Source organism: Ammospiza nelsoni, chromosome 6 (assembly GCF_027579445.1).
Source record: "Ammospiza nelsoni isolate bAmmNel1 chromosome 6, bAmmNel1.pri, whole genome shotgun sequence".
NCBI lineage: Eukaryota > Metazoa > Chordata > Aves > Passeriformes > Passerellidae > Ammospiza > Ammospiza nelsoni.
In genome coordinates this window covers 12,484,903-12,500,293 of record NC_080638.1, presented here as the reverse complement: position 1 = coordinate 12,500,293, position 15,391 = coordinate 12,484,903, and the positions used below count along the sequence as shown (strand labels likewise).

Genomic DNA, 15,391 nt, shown 5'->3' with positions numbered 1-15,391 from the left:
ACTCTGGCCGAGCTCAGGGACAAGGGGACTCCCGAGGGGACATCACAATGAAAACAGGCAGCAGCAGGCACGGACATGGAGGTGGCAGCTCCTTTACTGCCGAGCGCAGGCACAGCAGCGTGAGGTCACCGCACGGACAGTGAGGGGACGGGCCCTGTCCCTGTCCCTGCACCCGTCCCGCTGCCAGGATGGCCCCAAGATTGCTCCCATGCCTGGATCCCAGGAAGAGTCACTGGTGGCAGCATGGTGGCAGGGGCTCAGTGGTGGCTTGTGGTGCGTCACAGCGTTTGTGCCACTGTCCAGCTGATGCCTTCTCATGGTGGCACAGTGGCCCTTCCCTGCGTCAGGTGCCCTGGGAATGGCCACTCCAGAGTCAGCACCAGGCACCTCTCTTGCAATGGCACGGGAGCCATTCCCTGTTCCCGCTGTGCTGGAAAAGGTGACACTGGAGCTGGCTCTGGGCTTCTCTCCCACATTGTCACCTCCACTCTGGACACCAGGAAGAACTGGATGCCTGCGGGTCCCAGCCTGGGGGGCACAGGAGAGGCATCAGACCCACTTGAGGGGTGGGACAGCACTGGGGACAAGTGTCCCTGCAGGACTGTCCCCTGGGGGCCTGGCTGGCCTATGGTGGCTCCAGGCTCACCAGGATGCTGGTGTGGCTCTGCTTTGTTCGGCGCAGGACATTCCTTGCTCTCCGTCTCTGCAGCTGCTTCTTCCTGTGTGGCTCCATCTGTGCCAGTGGTAAAGTGGCACTGGGACATCTGCACCCTCTGTCACCATGTTCCACCCTGGCTCTGAGTCTCTGCCACCTCAAAATCAGTGGCACATGGAGACTCACCTGTTGGCTGGGGCTGTGGAAATCATCTGGGATCCCGTCGGACACGGAGCTGTCAGACCCACTGGTGCTGCAGGGGGAAGAACCATCTGCAGCCCCCAGTGGCACCATGGGGTGACATGAGGTGACAGGGGATGACATACCTGGACTCAAGCTCTGAGGGGGACACATCACTCCAGCTGCCTCCAGAGCCTGGCTCACGACCCATCCTCCGCTGCAGCAGTGCATCCACCTCCACCAGGCTCTGCTGGAGCTGCAGGACAGTGCCAGTGTCATGGTGTCACCATGGTCCCACGGCACCAGGACTCCCTGAGCCAGGCCCAAGCCCACCTTGGCGGGTGTAGGGTCGCAGAAGTCGAGCAGGGTGTCACAGAGGAGGCGGCCCAGTGACTCGAGATCCTCCACGCTAAAGTGGGAGCTTCTCCCGCCTGCAGGGGACAGGGAAAAGGAAACAAGGGCAGCTTCCCAGCCCAGGACCACCCCACTGGCACTGTCCCTGTGGCTGTGGCAGCCCCTCACCCAGTGTGGAGCCACTGAAGGCCACCTCCAGGGTGTAGCTGTGGGAGACACCCAAGCGCCACATGGAGACCCGGCCTGTCCCCTCTTTGCTCTTCTGCACCTGGAACTTGCAGCTGGAGAAGGAGAACTGGAGGCCCCCAAGGTCAGAGGGGTCCCAGCCCCACAGGGACAGCTGGGGAAGCAGCACACTGGCTGCATTCCCGCTGCCACCACAACACGGTGGCCCTGAGGCATCCGTGTCCTACCTTGTTGGGGGCGTTTTTGCTCAGCATCAGGGGGAACACGCGTTGGCGCAGCCGTGTCCCAGTGCCGTCCCCGCTGCCATCGCAGCCATACATGAAGACATTGTTCTTCCTGCTGTGTCCATGGAAGTCGCAGTACAGCACCACCTCCCGCTCCGCCAGCTCCCTGCACATATCAGGATACGGCCACCAGCACCGCCACAGGAGTGGCCCTGTGCCACTGGCTCCCCACACCCGCCTCACCTTTGGACCATGGCCCGCAGGTGCCACACGCCAGGGAAGGAGCCGGGAAGCGCCTTCCCATAGGCCCTGTTGGGATCCCGTCCCGCCAGGGAGCAGCGGGAGTTGCCCACCACCACCCCATCGGGGTTGAGCATTGGCACCACCTTGAAGACGAAGAGGCGGCGCAGGAGCTGTGCGTCCTCGTGGGGGCTCAGCAGGAAATCCAGGAATCCCCGCATGGCCCAGGAGCCGCCGCTCTCACCGGGATGTACACGGGCACTCAGCACCACCGTGCGCTTGCCGGCCGTGCCGCCCGGGCCGGTGATGGTCAGCAGGGGCACGGTGTTGCCAGCCAGGCTGCGGCACAGCACCCGCACCGTGCAGTACCGTGAGCGCACCGGGTCGGCCGCCAGCACGCGCAGGTAGCGCCCCAGATCCGAATAGGTGTAGGGGTAGCAGGCAGCAAAGAAACAGGTGTCACCATCATGTGGGAAGCGCATGGTCCAGCTGAGCCGGAACAGCGGTGGCTCCCCCGCACTGCCACGGTAGTAGCAGACATCGGTCCCGACCCGGCGCCAGCCTATGCCACGGCTCTGGGCATCCTGCTGCGAGTAGAACAGCGGCTGCAGGCCCTGGCCATAGAGGCTCTTGGGCTTGGCCATGTTGGCGATGGTGAAGCGGTAGAGCGGCTCCTGCTGCGTGTTTTGGACACGGAAGTAGAACCACTGTGTGTGTTTGGCTGTGTACAGGTCTGGCCGCAGCATCAGCACGTACTCGTAGGGTCCCCTGTGTGGAGGGAAGGGCAGTGCTCCGGCTCCAAGCTGGCATGAAAGGCCCCATGGACCCCGTCCTCTCTCTTACACCTTGATGGCCTTCTGGAGGTTCCCACTCTCAAAGCGGGACTCGAAGAGCAGCGTGGTGTCCTGGGGACCCTCCAAGGGGGCTGCTGGCGAGGAGAGTGGTCCTGGGGCTCCTCCAACCCGAGCATGGGTAAAGCAGGAACCTTGGAGCGCTGTGGGGGGAGCAGGGACAGTGGTGGGGGGCTTGGGAGAGCGGAGGCATGCAGGGGTGCTGCCTGTGCTCCCTTACCTGGGCTGGAGTGGTAGACAACAGTGCCCTGCTCCTCACCGAGGGTGCACAGGGCCTGCTCTGGGCCCATGGGTGGGCAGAAGGGCTCTGGTTTGGGGGGAACCCACTCTGGGAGAGAGGGGGACACAGAGACAAATGCCATACACACAACAAAGGTCTGACCAGGGGTGAGGCAGGGGAGAGCTGGAGCACCCCCTCACCAATGTGCTCAATCCTCTCCGGGATGACTTCACACTCCACAGGCCAGCGGGGAGCAGGGAGGGAGAACGGAGCCTGTGGTTCTCCTGGAAACCTCCAGGGCTGCCTAAAGGGGGTCAGTCTGCCCTGGTGGGGCGTCTGCACCACCCTGGGGGCTGCAAGAGCACCGGGAAGGGCTGGGGGTCTCCATTGTGGTTGGGGTAGGGGCACCCCCCAAAACCAAGGCAGGGACAGGGAGAGGCCCTCCCCCCACACTTGCTGCGCTGGGAGGACGCTGTGCTCGGGGGCTGTGAGGGGCTGCAGGGTCTCACTCACGGTTTGGCTCGTGCCCAGGAGCTCGCTGCCAGCCAGGGCCGGTGCTCCCCATGGTGGATGCCTTGGGATGCTGCCCGGAGGGTTCCCCCGGGGACACTGCAGTCTCTTCCCCGCCCAGCTTCTCATCTTGGGGAGAACAGCGCTGCAGCCAGGGGGCAGGAGGGGACACGGCCCAGGGACAGGGGGCACAGCAGCCAGGACTCACCTCGGAAGTAGCCATAGAAGCGCAGGTGGGTGCGGATGAAGCTGTCATAGGGTTTCAGGACCTGTCCCCCCCTGAACCTCCCCGGAGCCCCCTCCCCGCCCTGGGCAGCGCGGCGCCCTGCGGGCTCCATGGCTGGAGAGCCCCGGGAGAGCCGGAACAGCAGAGGCAGCGTCAGGGCTGGGCTGGCACCCGGTTGCTGAGTTACAGGGAGGAATGGGGCAGTCCTGGAGCAGAGGTGGGAAAGGAGCCAGAGGGATTTCAGGGAGTCATTAAAGATGGAAAAGACCTCCAGGATCATTGAGCCCAACCTGTGACCAATCTCCACCTCATCATCCAGACCAGAGCACCGAGGTGTTCATGTGATTCCATGTCCAGTCATTCCTCGGACACCTCCAGGGCTGGGGACTCCACCACCTTTCTGAGCAGCCCCTTCTCATGCCTCACACCACTTTCTATGAAGAAATTCCTCCTCTTGTCCAACCTCAACTTCCCCTGGCAGAGTTTGAGGCTGTTTTATCTTGTCCTGTCCCTTGTTCCCTGGCGGCAGCAGACCCTGACACAGCCCCTGGCTGCACCCTCCTGTCAGGGAATTGTGGAGAGCCAGAGGGTCACCCCCCAGGCCTCCTTGAATCCAGGCTGAGGCCCCCCCAGCTCCTCCTGGTGCTCCAGACCCTTCATCTGCTCCATTCCCTTCTTTGGACAGCCCCTCTTGCCACGAGGGCCCCAGGTAGAGTGGAGGTCACCTCCACTGCTGGAGGTGGCCCAGCAGTGTCAGAACAGAGGACAAGCCTGTGGCCACACCAATGCTGGGACAGTCCAGGTGCCATCGGCCTTTTGTCCACCTGGGTTCCTGTTCAGCTGCTCTCACCAGCACATCCAGGGCCCTTCCGGGCTTTCCAGCCTCTTCCTCCAGCCTGGAGCATTCAACAGGGTTTGTGTGACCCAAGTGTAGGACCTGGCACTCGGCCTTTACCCTCAGCCCTTCAATCCAGCCTGTCCAGTTTCCTCTGCAGAGCCTTCCTGCCTCCACAACCCACACACCCACCCAACTTCTAATTGTGGATTACAGGGGTCTGTTGTGCTCCCCATCCCCATCTAGCACCTGCCCTCAGCAGAATCAGTGAGATGACACTTCCCAAACTGCTACAATTTATTGGACAATGGTCAAAGGAACTGTACATCTGTAAAAAAAACAAAAAACCCCAAGAGGTGGGCACGGCCTCATGTGCTTGAGGCTGTTTTCCTCCGCTTCAGCCGTGACCGCCAGTCCTCTGGCAGTGCCTCGAAGTTGGCGTTTCTCTCAGCCATACCACTGCAGGGATAAAGCGGAATGTCAGCACCCAGCTGGCTCTCTCATGGATCCCCCCACCTTTACAAGGGACCAGGAAACGTCCTGGTGCCAGCCCCCAGGGTCTGTACCTCATCAGCTGCTGCTGCTTCCACTCCTCGATGCGCCGCTGGGCTGTGGTCTCCCGGTCCTCCTCGCTGGAGCTGGAATTCTCCTCCTCATCCAGCTCCCGCTGGATACTCTGCCACTTCTTCACCAGCGATGGCATCTTCGTCTTGCCCTTCTTGCCCTGTGCCACAAAAATGACAGTGGTGAGTGTGGCTGGAAAGGGAGGAGGGAAGGAATGGTGTCAGTGTGAGACCGTCTGGCCTACCGGCCTACCTTGTCCTTGCGCCCCTTCCTCGGCTTCTCCTTCTCCGGAGGCGGCGGCGCCTTGGGGGTGGGCGGTGGGGGTGTCTGTGGGGGTGGTGGGGGCGGTGGCTGCTCTGCTGCAGTGCCTGTGGCTGGCAGCGCTCCCCGTGCCGGCACCGGCTGCGTGCTGGCCGTGGTGGCCGGGCTGACGGGCACGGCGCACTCCGAATATCCCATCATGGAAGGAGCGGCAGGTCCCGTCACACCCAGGTAGCTGGACTGCAGCCCCAGCGCCGCGGGCTGAGGGCCAGCGGGGCCCGGAGCCATGCGGAGGTTGGGCCGTCCCTGGATCTCGCTCTGGAGGCGCTGGCGGGGCCTTAGGGAGGCCAGGGGCACGGCTGATGGCTGGTACTTGCCCGTGGCCATCAGGGGCTGGCTGTAGATGACGGGGCAGCTGCCAATGGTGGCCGTGCGCTGCATCAGCCCCGGGCTCATCTCCACTGCTTTCCTCTTCTGTGGCTTGGCCGAGAGCAGCGGGGCTGGGCTCGGATCGACAGTGGTCTGGAAGAGAGTGCTGAGGTGAGTGTTGAGGCAGAAGCACCATTACACACCCATTTCCCAGAGTCTCTGGAATCAGTGGAGCCCTGGCTCCAGTGCTCACCTGGCTGCTGCTGGCAGCAGGGCGCACCAGGGACTTCAGGGGAGCATCCTCCTCTGTTCCTGGGGCAGGTGGCTCCTCGCCCCCCTCATCTTCCATCTCCACTTCCTGGATCTCCCCATCTTCTCCAGGCGGTGGGGGTGGCGGTGGAGGTGGCGGGGGCGAGTCTGGGGGGGGTGGAGGCGGCGGAGGCATTTCCAAAGGCAAGGGAGGTTGGAGGACTGGGACGGAGGACTGAAGCAGAGTCCAAAATGGAGTGAGCGGCATGAGAGATGTAGCAGGAACTTGGCCTGAGAAGGATTCTTTACAAAGGGAGCCTGAAGAACAGACATTGACACAGGCTTGAATGCATGGCCTACAATCTATACCACCTGCTCTTGCCCATGGTCCCACTTGGAGACACCACCACTGTGGACTGCCCTGTCCCCCACCCTGTGCTCTGGGGCCAGGACCCCCCCTGCCAGCGAGGCGTACCTGCGGGGTGCTCGGTGGGCCCCTCGGCCTGCTCTCCTTTGTCTTTGGGAGGTGGCTTTGGAGGACTGTCGGGTTTTCTGTCGGCGGCACCTCGCTGTCCCTCCTCTTCGTCCTCCCCATCGGGGAACTCCCACTGCGACTCTCCCGAGCGCTCGTTAACATAGAAATAGCGTCTATGCTCCCTAGATCACAAGAAAGAGAAGGAGGCTTCAGCTTCCCTTCTCCGCCCCCGACACTCCAAGGCGGGCCTGCCCACGACAGCAGTGCGCTCTCGCAGGGGAGACCCTCGTGCAGCAGGGCTGCTGCTTTCCCACACACAACAAACAACTTTGAGGACAGAGGCAGGAGAGGCCCGAGCCGACTCGCTCAAAGCTATTTACTATCGCTGGCTGCGGGAACGTCGCCCTGAGCCCCCCCGCTCCGAGGGAGAGGAGGGCCGGAACGCTGGCAACGTCTCGCTAGCATTGGGACTTTCAGCACGGCCTTGGCTGAAAGTCGCCCTTGGAGAAGAGGCACAGGGGAACAGCCCAATGGACGGAAGCGGCTGCCCCCCTACCCCATGGTGCGCAGAGTTTTTTATGATACTCTTGGTGTCAAACACACAGTGAATGCTAGAGAGAGGGAGCGGATCTGGGAGCTGAAAAACAAAAGAGCAAAGATTTCAAACAAAGGAAAATTAATCAAGAAAGCCAAATAGACAAAGAAATGTTTGGGTCTGACCTGCTGGCAGGAGACAGAAATCTTGTTCTTCATTCCGTCGGTGAGTTGAAGTTTGTCCTTTAGAAGAGCTGTTGGTCAGAAGAGTTGATCCAGAGATCCTGCAAAGTTCACAGAGCTCTCGCATGCGCGACCCCCCAGGCCCGCCCTCCACAGCGCTGGACACTCGCGAGAGGCACAACCAGCTCTGTCCGTCAGGAATCGGCTCCGTCGCAAAGCACTGGGCACTCTGTCTGGATCCTCCAGTTTGGCGGCCGGCCCAAACTCTGCGAGTGCCGGACGTTTCTCTGCCTGCCCAGCACTAACAGAAGCCGCTCTCAGTCTGCCAGAGGGACGGCGCCAGCGTCGTCGGGTGGTTGATGGTCACAAATCATGTCTGAGATGTCAGAGATGAAAGGTGAGAAAGGAGGAGAGCGCGTACCTGTCCCAGTGGCAGGACCAGCCTTTAGGGGTGGCGTTTATTTCGTATTGTTTAAGCTGTTCGGCTGCGTCTTGGAGTTTGCGTTTGAGGTAGTTTCCATTGAGAGCACCTTCTCGCCAGTCTGCAATGCGGGTCTAGAGGGCAAGAACCGGGGGAAGCCGGTGAGGTGGGCTGCCAGAGGCCCTGGGGGGGACGGGACTCGAGGATCGGGAGGCTCCCTTCCGGCACGGGACGCGGGGGCCAGGAGGAGGACACCCCGCCTCCGCGCCAAGCCGCGCTCTCCCCCCGCCGAGGAAGGGAGGGCGCCACGAGGCTCACGCAGCACGGGCGCTCGGACGGACGGCGGATTGCATCCGATCCGCTCCGGAACACGAGGCCGGAGCGAGGGGCGAAGGCTCGGTTACCTCTGTCTGCAACAGCAACATGTGGAAGTTGGAGATAGATTGTCTGTTGATGCCCAGGAACTCCAATTTACTAGTCAGAGTATTTGCCAGCTCTCCAATCTGAAACTGCCAGGAAAAAGGACAGAGTCAAGAGCTGTCTTCTGGGAGCAGCACTGGGCGGCTACGGCCCCGCGGCTCTCGAGAAACACCGCTCGGGACCACCCACAGCCCCTCAGCCTGGAGGGACTGGGACGTGCCACCCTGGCCCTGTGTGTTTGTCACCCCCTCTGTTAAGGCCTGCTACATCCTGCACCCCAGGGACAGGGCAGCGTGGGTGGCTGGGTGACAGCTCCTCTACGGACTGTGCTTGACTCTGTGCGGAAGGACAGCACAGGCTCTGGTAGCTCTGGTACTTGGGAGTTACAGCAGAACCATCACCACAGCAGATACCTAAGACTGTTTCCCAAATAAATAGGCCAGGATGTCATTCCAGATTCTGTAAATAACTGCTTTCCAGAGAAACTAGCAGGAAAGCACCAGAAAGGGACAACAGCTCTGGATTTACTCCAGAGCAGAGGCAGCAGCTACACCAAAACTCAGGTCAGCTCATGGCAACCACAGCTACTCGACCCCAGCATCCCATGGGAGTGAAACCTCCAATCTGGGGACACGGGGAACCCTGACTCCATCCTCCTGACTGAAGGCACTGCATGGAAGCAGCCACAAGCCAGAAGGGAATCCAGAACAAGAAATGTCTGCAAGTGGCATCACCACTGCTTTAAGGAAGGCTTTAAAAATATCTAACTTCACTCCTCCGAAGAGGCTTTGGAATGTCCACCAAAGCCACCAAAGAAGCATCTGTCTCCAGGGGTGATGGGCCAGACAAGCAAGCCCTAGAGAAGACCAAGGCAGGCATATGAATCCCCATGTTAATGTGTCTCTGGAGAAGCCAGGGAACATCCCGGAGCAGAGGGTGACTTGGGAGCGGTGGCCCCGGCACAGCTCCTGTAACCAGAGAGATCCCAACCCGATGAACAAATGGCACTGGTTACCCAGGGAGCCGGCATTCCTCCAACAGCTCTAAGGGAATCCTGCATGGAAAAGCACCACACGGTCTGTCACAGTGCCCAGAAGGAGAAGAAGACTGCACAGGGGACTGCAGAGAGGACCCGCAAGTCCAGCCCTGCTACACGCTTTTATTCTTTTTATTTAAATAAATTAATTAAAAAATCAGGTCTCAAATGGATGCTGCACTGAGGAACGCTCAGTTTTGGTCTGGGAATGTTACATCTCAAAATCCTTTAAGGAGTTGTTTTATGGGGGAGATACGAGATTTTTCACAAGGACAAAAGGACCTTCCTTTTCACCCCAGAAAAATTATTTAAGTGGTGAGGAATGAGGACAGGGATAGGCAACTCTCACTGCAGGTTCCACCTGGGCTCCACTATGAGCCGGCGATTCCCCATCTGCCACAGGGAGGTGACAACATTTCCAACGTCACAGAATAACTGCAGAGCCAAATTTTATGCCGCAGGAGATCTCAGGGTAACAACTGACCTGGGGACTAAAGGACAAACGGGAAAGATCTCCCCTACTGCTCTGTCATACTGCCCTAGAGCCTGGAGCTCTACTATGGATCAGGGAACTGATCCAGTGCAGCCAAAGGAGCAAACCAAGGCCCAGAGAAGAGCTATCAGCAGGATGCTGCAGAAATCCCCAGGGCTTCCCCAGCTTGTATCTAAGAGTAATGCCGGGCGAAGGGCAGAGTGGTACCGTCAGCCTCAAGAAACGGAGAGATTACGGACGAGGAATCTTCAGCCTGGAAACGGGACGACTGACCGGGCCAGAGACTGGAATATTGTTAGTGGTGAAAACAAAGTCAAGATCAAACTGGTTGTCCTCTGCCACAACAACACCCAGGGCTCAGTCTTTGCCCCCCCACACCCTCCTTTCATCCAAGTTTTTGCTGCCAAATCCTACTGGAGACAGGATATCGTCCCAGCCCTGCAGAGCCCTTCCTTCTCAAGCTGTTCCCACAGGCACACCGGGATCTGAGCTTTAAAAGCTTCAGGTGGGCCAAACCCAGAGCCCAAAGCTCCAGTGTCCCCAGGGAAGAGGTGGCTGGGGGAACCAGCACGTCCCTTGCTCCTGCTGGCAGCTGGAGCACCCACGACATCCCTCATCTCATGGACATGCACCTCTACCTCTCCATACCTTTAGATCCTGCTCCTCCTCTTCCATTTTTGGAGCCCCTTGTGATTTGGCTTTTTCCTGGGGCTCCTCAGATTCTGCCTCTTTGTCTGAGCTCAGATCAGTTGCTTCTGTGCTCGGGGCTGCAGGAGAAAGAAGGACAAGTCAGTCCTTGTCCCATCACTACCCTGGCAGTGCCAGCAGCTGGCTGGACACTGTGCCTGGAACCAAAGGCAATGCGGGCAACAGTGGGCAAAGAGCTAGGACCCACCAGAGCCAGTGACACCAGCCTGAAATTTAAAAGGATGGATGGTCACTGCTCTGTTTTGGTGGTGGGGATCCTTCCAGAAGGATAACATGGAAGGGGAGCATTGGAGCAGCTACAGTGCAAAGCAGCGATGAGGCAAGACCTGGAAAATTGGGCATCAGGGAAGCAGGAAGAGACAAACTCCCAAAATCTGTCAATAACAGGTACTAGGTATTACATAAGTTAATTATGAAAGACTGAAGAGGTCCCCAAAAGCTGCCAATACCAGAAGGTTTTGCCTTCAGATTACCAATTCACTGTCAAAGCAATCAAATCCAAAGAAAGAATTTTGTGACAGAGTCCCACAGGCATCTGGGGAGAAACCCCAATTCCCAGCATGTCCTGGTGCTGGAAGGCATGACACTTCCCTAAATCACCCTCTGGCAGCAGGGTGCTCAACTTAAAACTGGTTATTTTGGAGTGACAGCTCGTTGTTCCCTAGGCTAAGGTGGAAACTGGTGCTGCTGGGAAGTGCTAGCTTCAGGGTTATTTGCAAAGCCCTCTGGCAAAACCATTCATTTTCCTGTGCAAAAATTACATCACTGACTTAATACTAGAGCTGTCACCCAGCTCATGCCTCTGCCTGAAGCAGAGGTGCCTCAGGGCCACAAGAACCCTGGGATGGGGCAAGCACCAACTCCCACTCCAGCAGGACACAGCCTGCTGTAGGCACTTTGGTACCAGTTTTTCCTTGAAAAAGCAGTTTCATTCAGCTTTCTGTGCTGCAGGCACACAAATCTTGTGCTGGTTAGGGACTGGCACATCCAGAGAAAAGCAGACTCAGGGGGACCTTCTTGGTCCCCACAATGCCCAGAGAGAAGGGTGGAGTCAGGTTCTGCTCCCAGCAAACAAGAGACAGGACAAGAAGAAACAGCCTTAAGTTGTGCCAAGGGACATTAAAGTAGGATATTGGGGGAAATTTCATAGTGGAAAGAGCTGTCCAGCCCTTGCACAGGCTGCCCAGGGATGTGGTAGAGTCTCCATCCCTGGAGGGATTAAAAAACCATGCGGATGTGGCACCTGGGGACACAGGTTATGGTGGCCTTGGCAGTGCTCGGGGAACAGCTGGACTCCATGACCTTAGAGGGCATTTCCAACTTGAACTACTCCATGATTCTACAATCTGGGAGTCCCAGGGTTGCTGGGCACAGAGTGGTCCTTAAAATGCTATAGCTGGTGCATTTTGGGAAGCACAGCTCTGGGGGATCCAACTGGAACATGAGAGGTAGTCGTGTATGACTGATATATCCACACACACACCCTGAGTTGAACCAGCTCCACAGAAACAGGGCTGCCTTTCCACAAAGGCTGGAGTTACATTCCCTACACACCGAGTGTGGGGCCCTGGAGTGGCTCCAGGGACACTGCAGCTGTCTGGAATTCAGTACCAGGCAGCTCAAAAACTGAACTTTACAAGTGGAGGGTGACAGTACCCATTGTGCCACAGGCTGGATTTGTGATGTTGGGAGGAACAGGAAGGCAATGGGACGTGAGGCAGCTGTTATCTGTGTCCTGTCCCCCAAGAACCACTGAATACTGAACTCTTCTCCTCATGTGGGTAATTAAAATAGAGAGACGGTGGCAGAGGAGCAGCTTATCCCAGGGAGGCTGGGCTGTGACAGAGCCACCCTCAGCCTGTTCCCACCTGGCACACGTACCTCACAGCCCTTCCTGGCACTGCTCCGCAGGTCTTCAGGAATGGAGACCCCCTGCTCCTGCCTCCAAAGGAAGCCTTTCCAATTACCTGCTTCTCCTGCCTCTGGGCTCTCCCGGCCCGTTTTGCTGGGGCCTCGGCTGGCGGCCTCGGGGCTGGCGGCTCCCACGAACAGTTTCCATTTGCCCCTCTTGGAGGCCAGCCTGCGGGACGCGTCCTGCAGGGCCGACTGGCTCCCGTCGGAGAGCGGGCTGGAGCCCGAGACGCTGCCATCCCCCTCCTCCAGGGCACGCAGCTCCGCCTGCCGGGACACGACACCCCGGTGCATTCCCAGCAACGCCATGGCTGCCACGTGTGCCCCGTTTCCAGGACAAACATCTCCCATTACCTTTTTCCTCTCCAGCACCATCTCCAGCTCTAGTGTGTCCTGCTCCTCCTCCTCGCTCTCCCCTGACTGCACCACGCTGCACAGATCCTCCTGCCCTGTGTCTTCCAGGGGGTCCCTGCTGGGCTCTGGCTCTTCTGGGACAGCTGGTGCCTCTTCCACTTTCGCCTCCTCTTCCAGAGGTGGCTCAACCTCCTCTTTGCAAATCACTTTCCTCCTCCAGCGCTCCTCTTCCTCCTTCACCACGTCGGGCACGAGTGGGGCCAGGAGGGCCGCAGCCACTCCCTTCCTCTCTTCCTCACTGTTGGAGAGAGCCTGCACTCCTTCATTCACTTCCTGTGGGATGAGCTCCATGTGAGCTTTCTGACAGCTGCCTGGGAAAGAGCCCATGCTGCCAGGCCCCTCCTAGGGCTGTGGATGGAGCAGAGCATCCCAGCTGCTTCCAAGGAAACCCAAGGAGGTGCCTGCAAGCCCCATGGCAGCCAGAACCCACAGGACTGACCTTCTTCACCTCCCGCTTGCTGAGGCTGGTCCCACGGCCAGCGCTGCCTGGGGTCCCCTTCTCCTGAGGGAATGGCTCCGTGGCTGCCATGAAGCTGCCATTGGTGCCTGCCACGGTGCTGCTGAGGAAGGCATGAAGGAATGAAGGGCAGGATTGGGACAACATCCCACAAGGACACATCTTGGAGGTCTTGCTCACCTGTGCTGGTAATGCTGCAGGCCCTGGACCTGCGTTGCCAAGTACTGTGGCAGCTCCCAGGTCACCTCGTTGCTCTGGGTGTTCCAATAGTAGTAGCAGCCGGTGTTCTCATCCCACACTTCCTGCCAGTCGCCCATCTCCAGCTCTCCCACTGCCAGGGGACAAGGACAGCCTGTCACTCCCCTCTCCCCAGTGACACCTGTCTGTCAGCACCCCTCTGGAGAGAGGAAGGGCTCTCACCTCCGGCCAGCGAGCACTGGGTGTCGTACTGCCACTCGGGGGCCGCTGCCGAGCCCGTGCCGTTGGCTGCGCCCGACGAGGGGCCTGAGCCCGACTCCTTGGGCTCCGGGCGGGGCGGCATCGGGGGCGGCACGGAGGAGGAAGAGGAGGAAGAGGAGGCAGCAGTGGGCTCAGCAGGCTGTGCTGGGGCCGTGATGGCGTCGATCTCCTGTAAAAACAGCATCCCACCATGAGCTTCAAATCCCAAGCCAGATCAAAGCTCTGACTGATGATGACAATACCCTGGACTATGACACCGCCCTCCTCCCGCCACCCCTCCCTCCCTCTGTGCCCGCTGGAGGGGCACTCACAGCCAGGAAGTTCGCCAGGGTGCTGTCGATGTCGGCAGAGTTGCTGCCGTTGGCATCCGTGGAACGGGCCGGCTTCTCCGGGGTCTCACCCTCCTCATCATCACTGTCAGCATAGGCACCCAGCAGGCACAAACCCCCTGCAGAAGGGAGAGGGGACACTCAGGGGAACCCTCCTGCTGCCACATGGCACTGGATCCCACCCTCCACCTCTGCTCCAGGTGCCGCTGTGGGAACAGCCCCTGGACAAGTGCCAGGGACAGCCTGGGGGGAATCAGTACAAGAAGCAGTAATAAAATGCATTTAGGAATGAGCAGTCGCCTCTAGGGATATAACAGCATGACTGAAATAATCAACATGGAAACAACTCCAGCCCCAAAGTGAATTATTCAGGAAAGGGTTAATTCCCTTCCATTAAAAATAATAGTTACACATGGTTAATTACCCTGTGTTAAATATACGGGGTTATGGAGAGGAAAACAAACACAGTCCCATAAAAGCCCCTAAATTTAGCATAAAACCCACCACACTTGGAAACACAAAACCCACGCTCAGCATCTCCAAAAACTATTTGGAACCTCACAGCCCTGCACTTTTAGGACCAAAACTCCATACACACCACCAAAAAACAACAAAAAAAAAATCACACAAACGACCCAGCTCCTACATTTAGGACTCCCAAGCCTCCATATCAAGTATCAAGTATCAAAAACGCCTAGACTTAGGACAAAACACCTCTTCTAGGACTAAACTCCCCACATTTTAAACTTTAAATAAATCATGGTTTGAACATAAAAAAATGTTATGTGAGAATCAACCACCCCCAAAATTAAGACAAAAAGCCCCATTTAAAACCACAACGCCAACATTTTTTTTTAATCAATATTGTGCACCAGGGGCCGCAAGCACCCCAAAATCCTGAAATTCTCCCCCTGGTTTTTCAGGGGGGATGTAATCCCGCGTCTCATCACACAGCGCTCCCTTACCTGTGGCCTTGACCGCGGCGGGAGCGGGAGGCGGCGGATTCGGAGGGTTGCGGGGCGGCTCCGCCACCGTCTCGGGCTCATCTACGGGGCAGAAGCGTCAATCACGGGGGTGCTCATGCTGGGGGGGATGGCGGGGGAGGAGCGTCTCGGGACCACCCGGTCCCGCCAGGCCGTGCTAGGCCGCACTAGGCCGCACCCCGCCAACAAAGCGCTCCCCGCTTTCCCCCGCCTTCTTCGCCTTACCCGCTTCAGAGCCCGAGTCGCCCCCCTCTCCCGCGGGTCCTGCGGCCTCGTCGCGGCGCGGGGCGGGCGGGGAGAGCTGCAGGATGGGCCGGCGGCCGGGCGCGGCCCGCGCCTTCTTCCCCATGGCGGCGGCTGCGCCTCAGGGCTGGGGCCGCGCGCGCCGCGCGCAGTGGGCGGGATGGTGACGTCACCAAAGAGGGTGGAGCCCGCGCGAGACGCGCCCCCAGGAGCGGGACCGCGGGCGCGCGCTCCCTCTGGATGGGGGCGAGCCAGGGGGTATGGACCCATCCGGGCCCGCGGCTCCGTCCTGCCCCACAGCAGGGTCCTGCCTCTTGATCCTAGAGCCCCATCCCAGATCCCCGTCCTGCCCTTCCAGGGTTGTGGGCCCGTGCTATCCCATAGTTCTTCCTGGGAGCTAC

At 59.1% G+C, this 15,391-nt stretch overlaps 2 protein-coding genes across 4 annotated transcripts; both read right to left on the bottom strand.

Moving 5' to 3' along the window:
• Window positions 1-93: 93 nt before the first annotated feature.
• Window positions 94-3,475, bottom strand: LOC132074797 (cytosolic carboxypeptidase 2-like). The gene is made up of 11 exons (XM_059474821.1): window positions 3,424-3,475; window positions 2,911-3,018; window positions 2,683-2,833; window positions 1,843-2,607; window positions 1,603-1,765; window positions 1,358-1,484; window positions 1,169-1,266; window positions 982-1,091; window positions 842-908; window positions 647-733; window positions 94-528 (listed from the first exon to the last, which is right to left on the bottom strand). Exons 1-11 carry the CDS (start codon window positions 3,473-3,475, stop codon window positions 94-96), a joined length of 2,163 nt encoding a protein of 720 aa, XP_059330804.1.
• A 1,285-nt stretch (window positions 3,476-4,760) lies between these two features.
• On the bottom strand, window positions 4,761-15,123 carry FNBP4 (formin binding protein 4). 3 transcript variants are annotated; one of them, XM_059474662.1, is made up of 16 exons: window positions 14,973-15,123; window positions 14,730-14,810; window positions 13,747-13,883; window positions 13,397-13,604; window positions 13,157-13,307; window positions 12,959-13,079; window positions 12,460-12,792; window positions 12,162-12,372; window positions 10,135-10,253; window positions 7,942-8,046; window positions 7,538-7,671; window positions 6,400-6,581; window positions 5,929-6,242; window positions 5,298-5,828; window positions 5,048-5,205; window positions 4,761-4,940 (listed from the first exon to the last, which is right to left on the bottom strand). In XM_059474662.1, exons 1-16 carry the CDS (start codon window positions 15,094-15,096, stop codon window positions 4,850-4,852), a joined length of 3,000 nt encoding a protein of 999 aa, XP_059330645.1. In that variant the 5' UTR covers window positions 15,097-15,123; the 3' UTR covers window positions 4,761-4,849. The 3 variants fall into 3 exon arrangements, with proteins under 3 accessions (XP_059330645.1, XP_059330646.1, XP_059330648.1); XM_059474663.1 differs by having other exon boundaries at window positions 12,959-13,076; window positions 14,973-15,122; XM_059474665.1 differs by lacking the exon at window positions 10,135-10,253 and having other exon boundaries at window positions 12,076-12,372; window positions 14,973-15,122.
• Window positions 15,124-15,391: the final 268 nt, after the last annotated feature.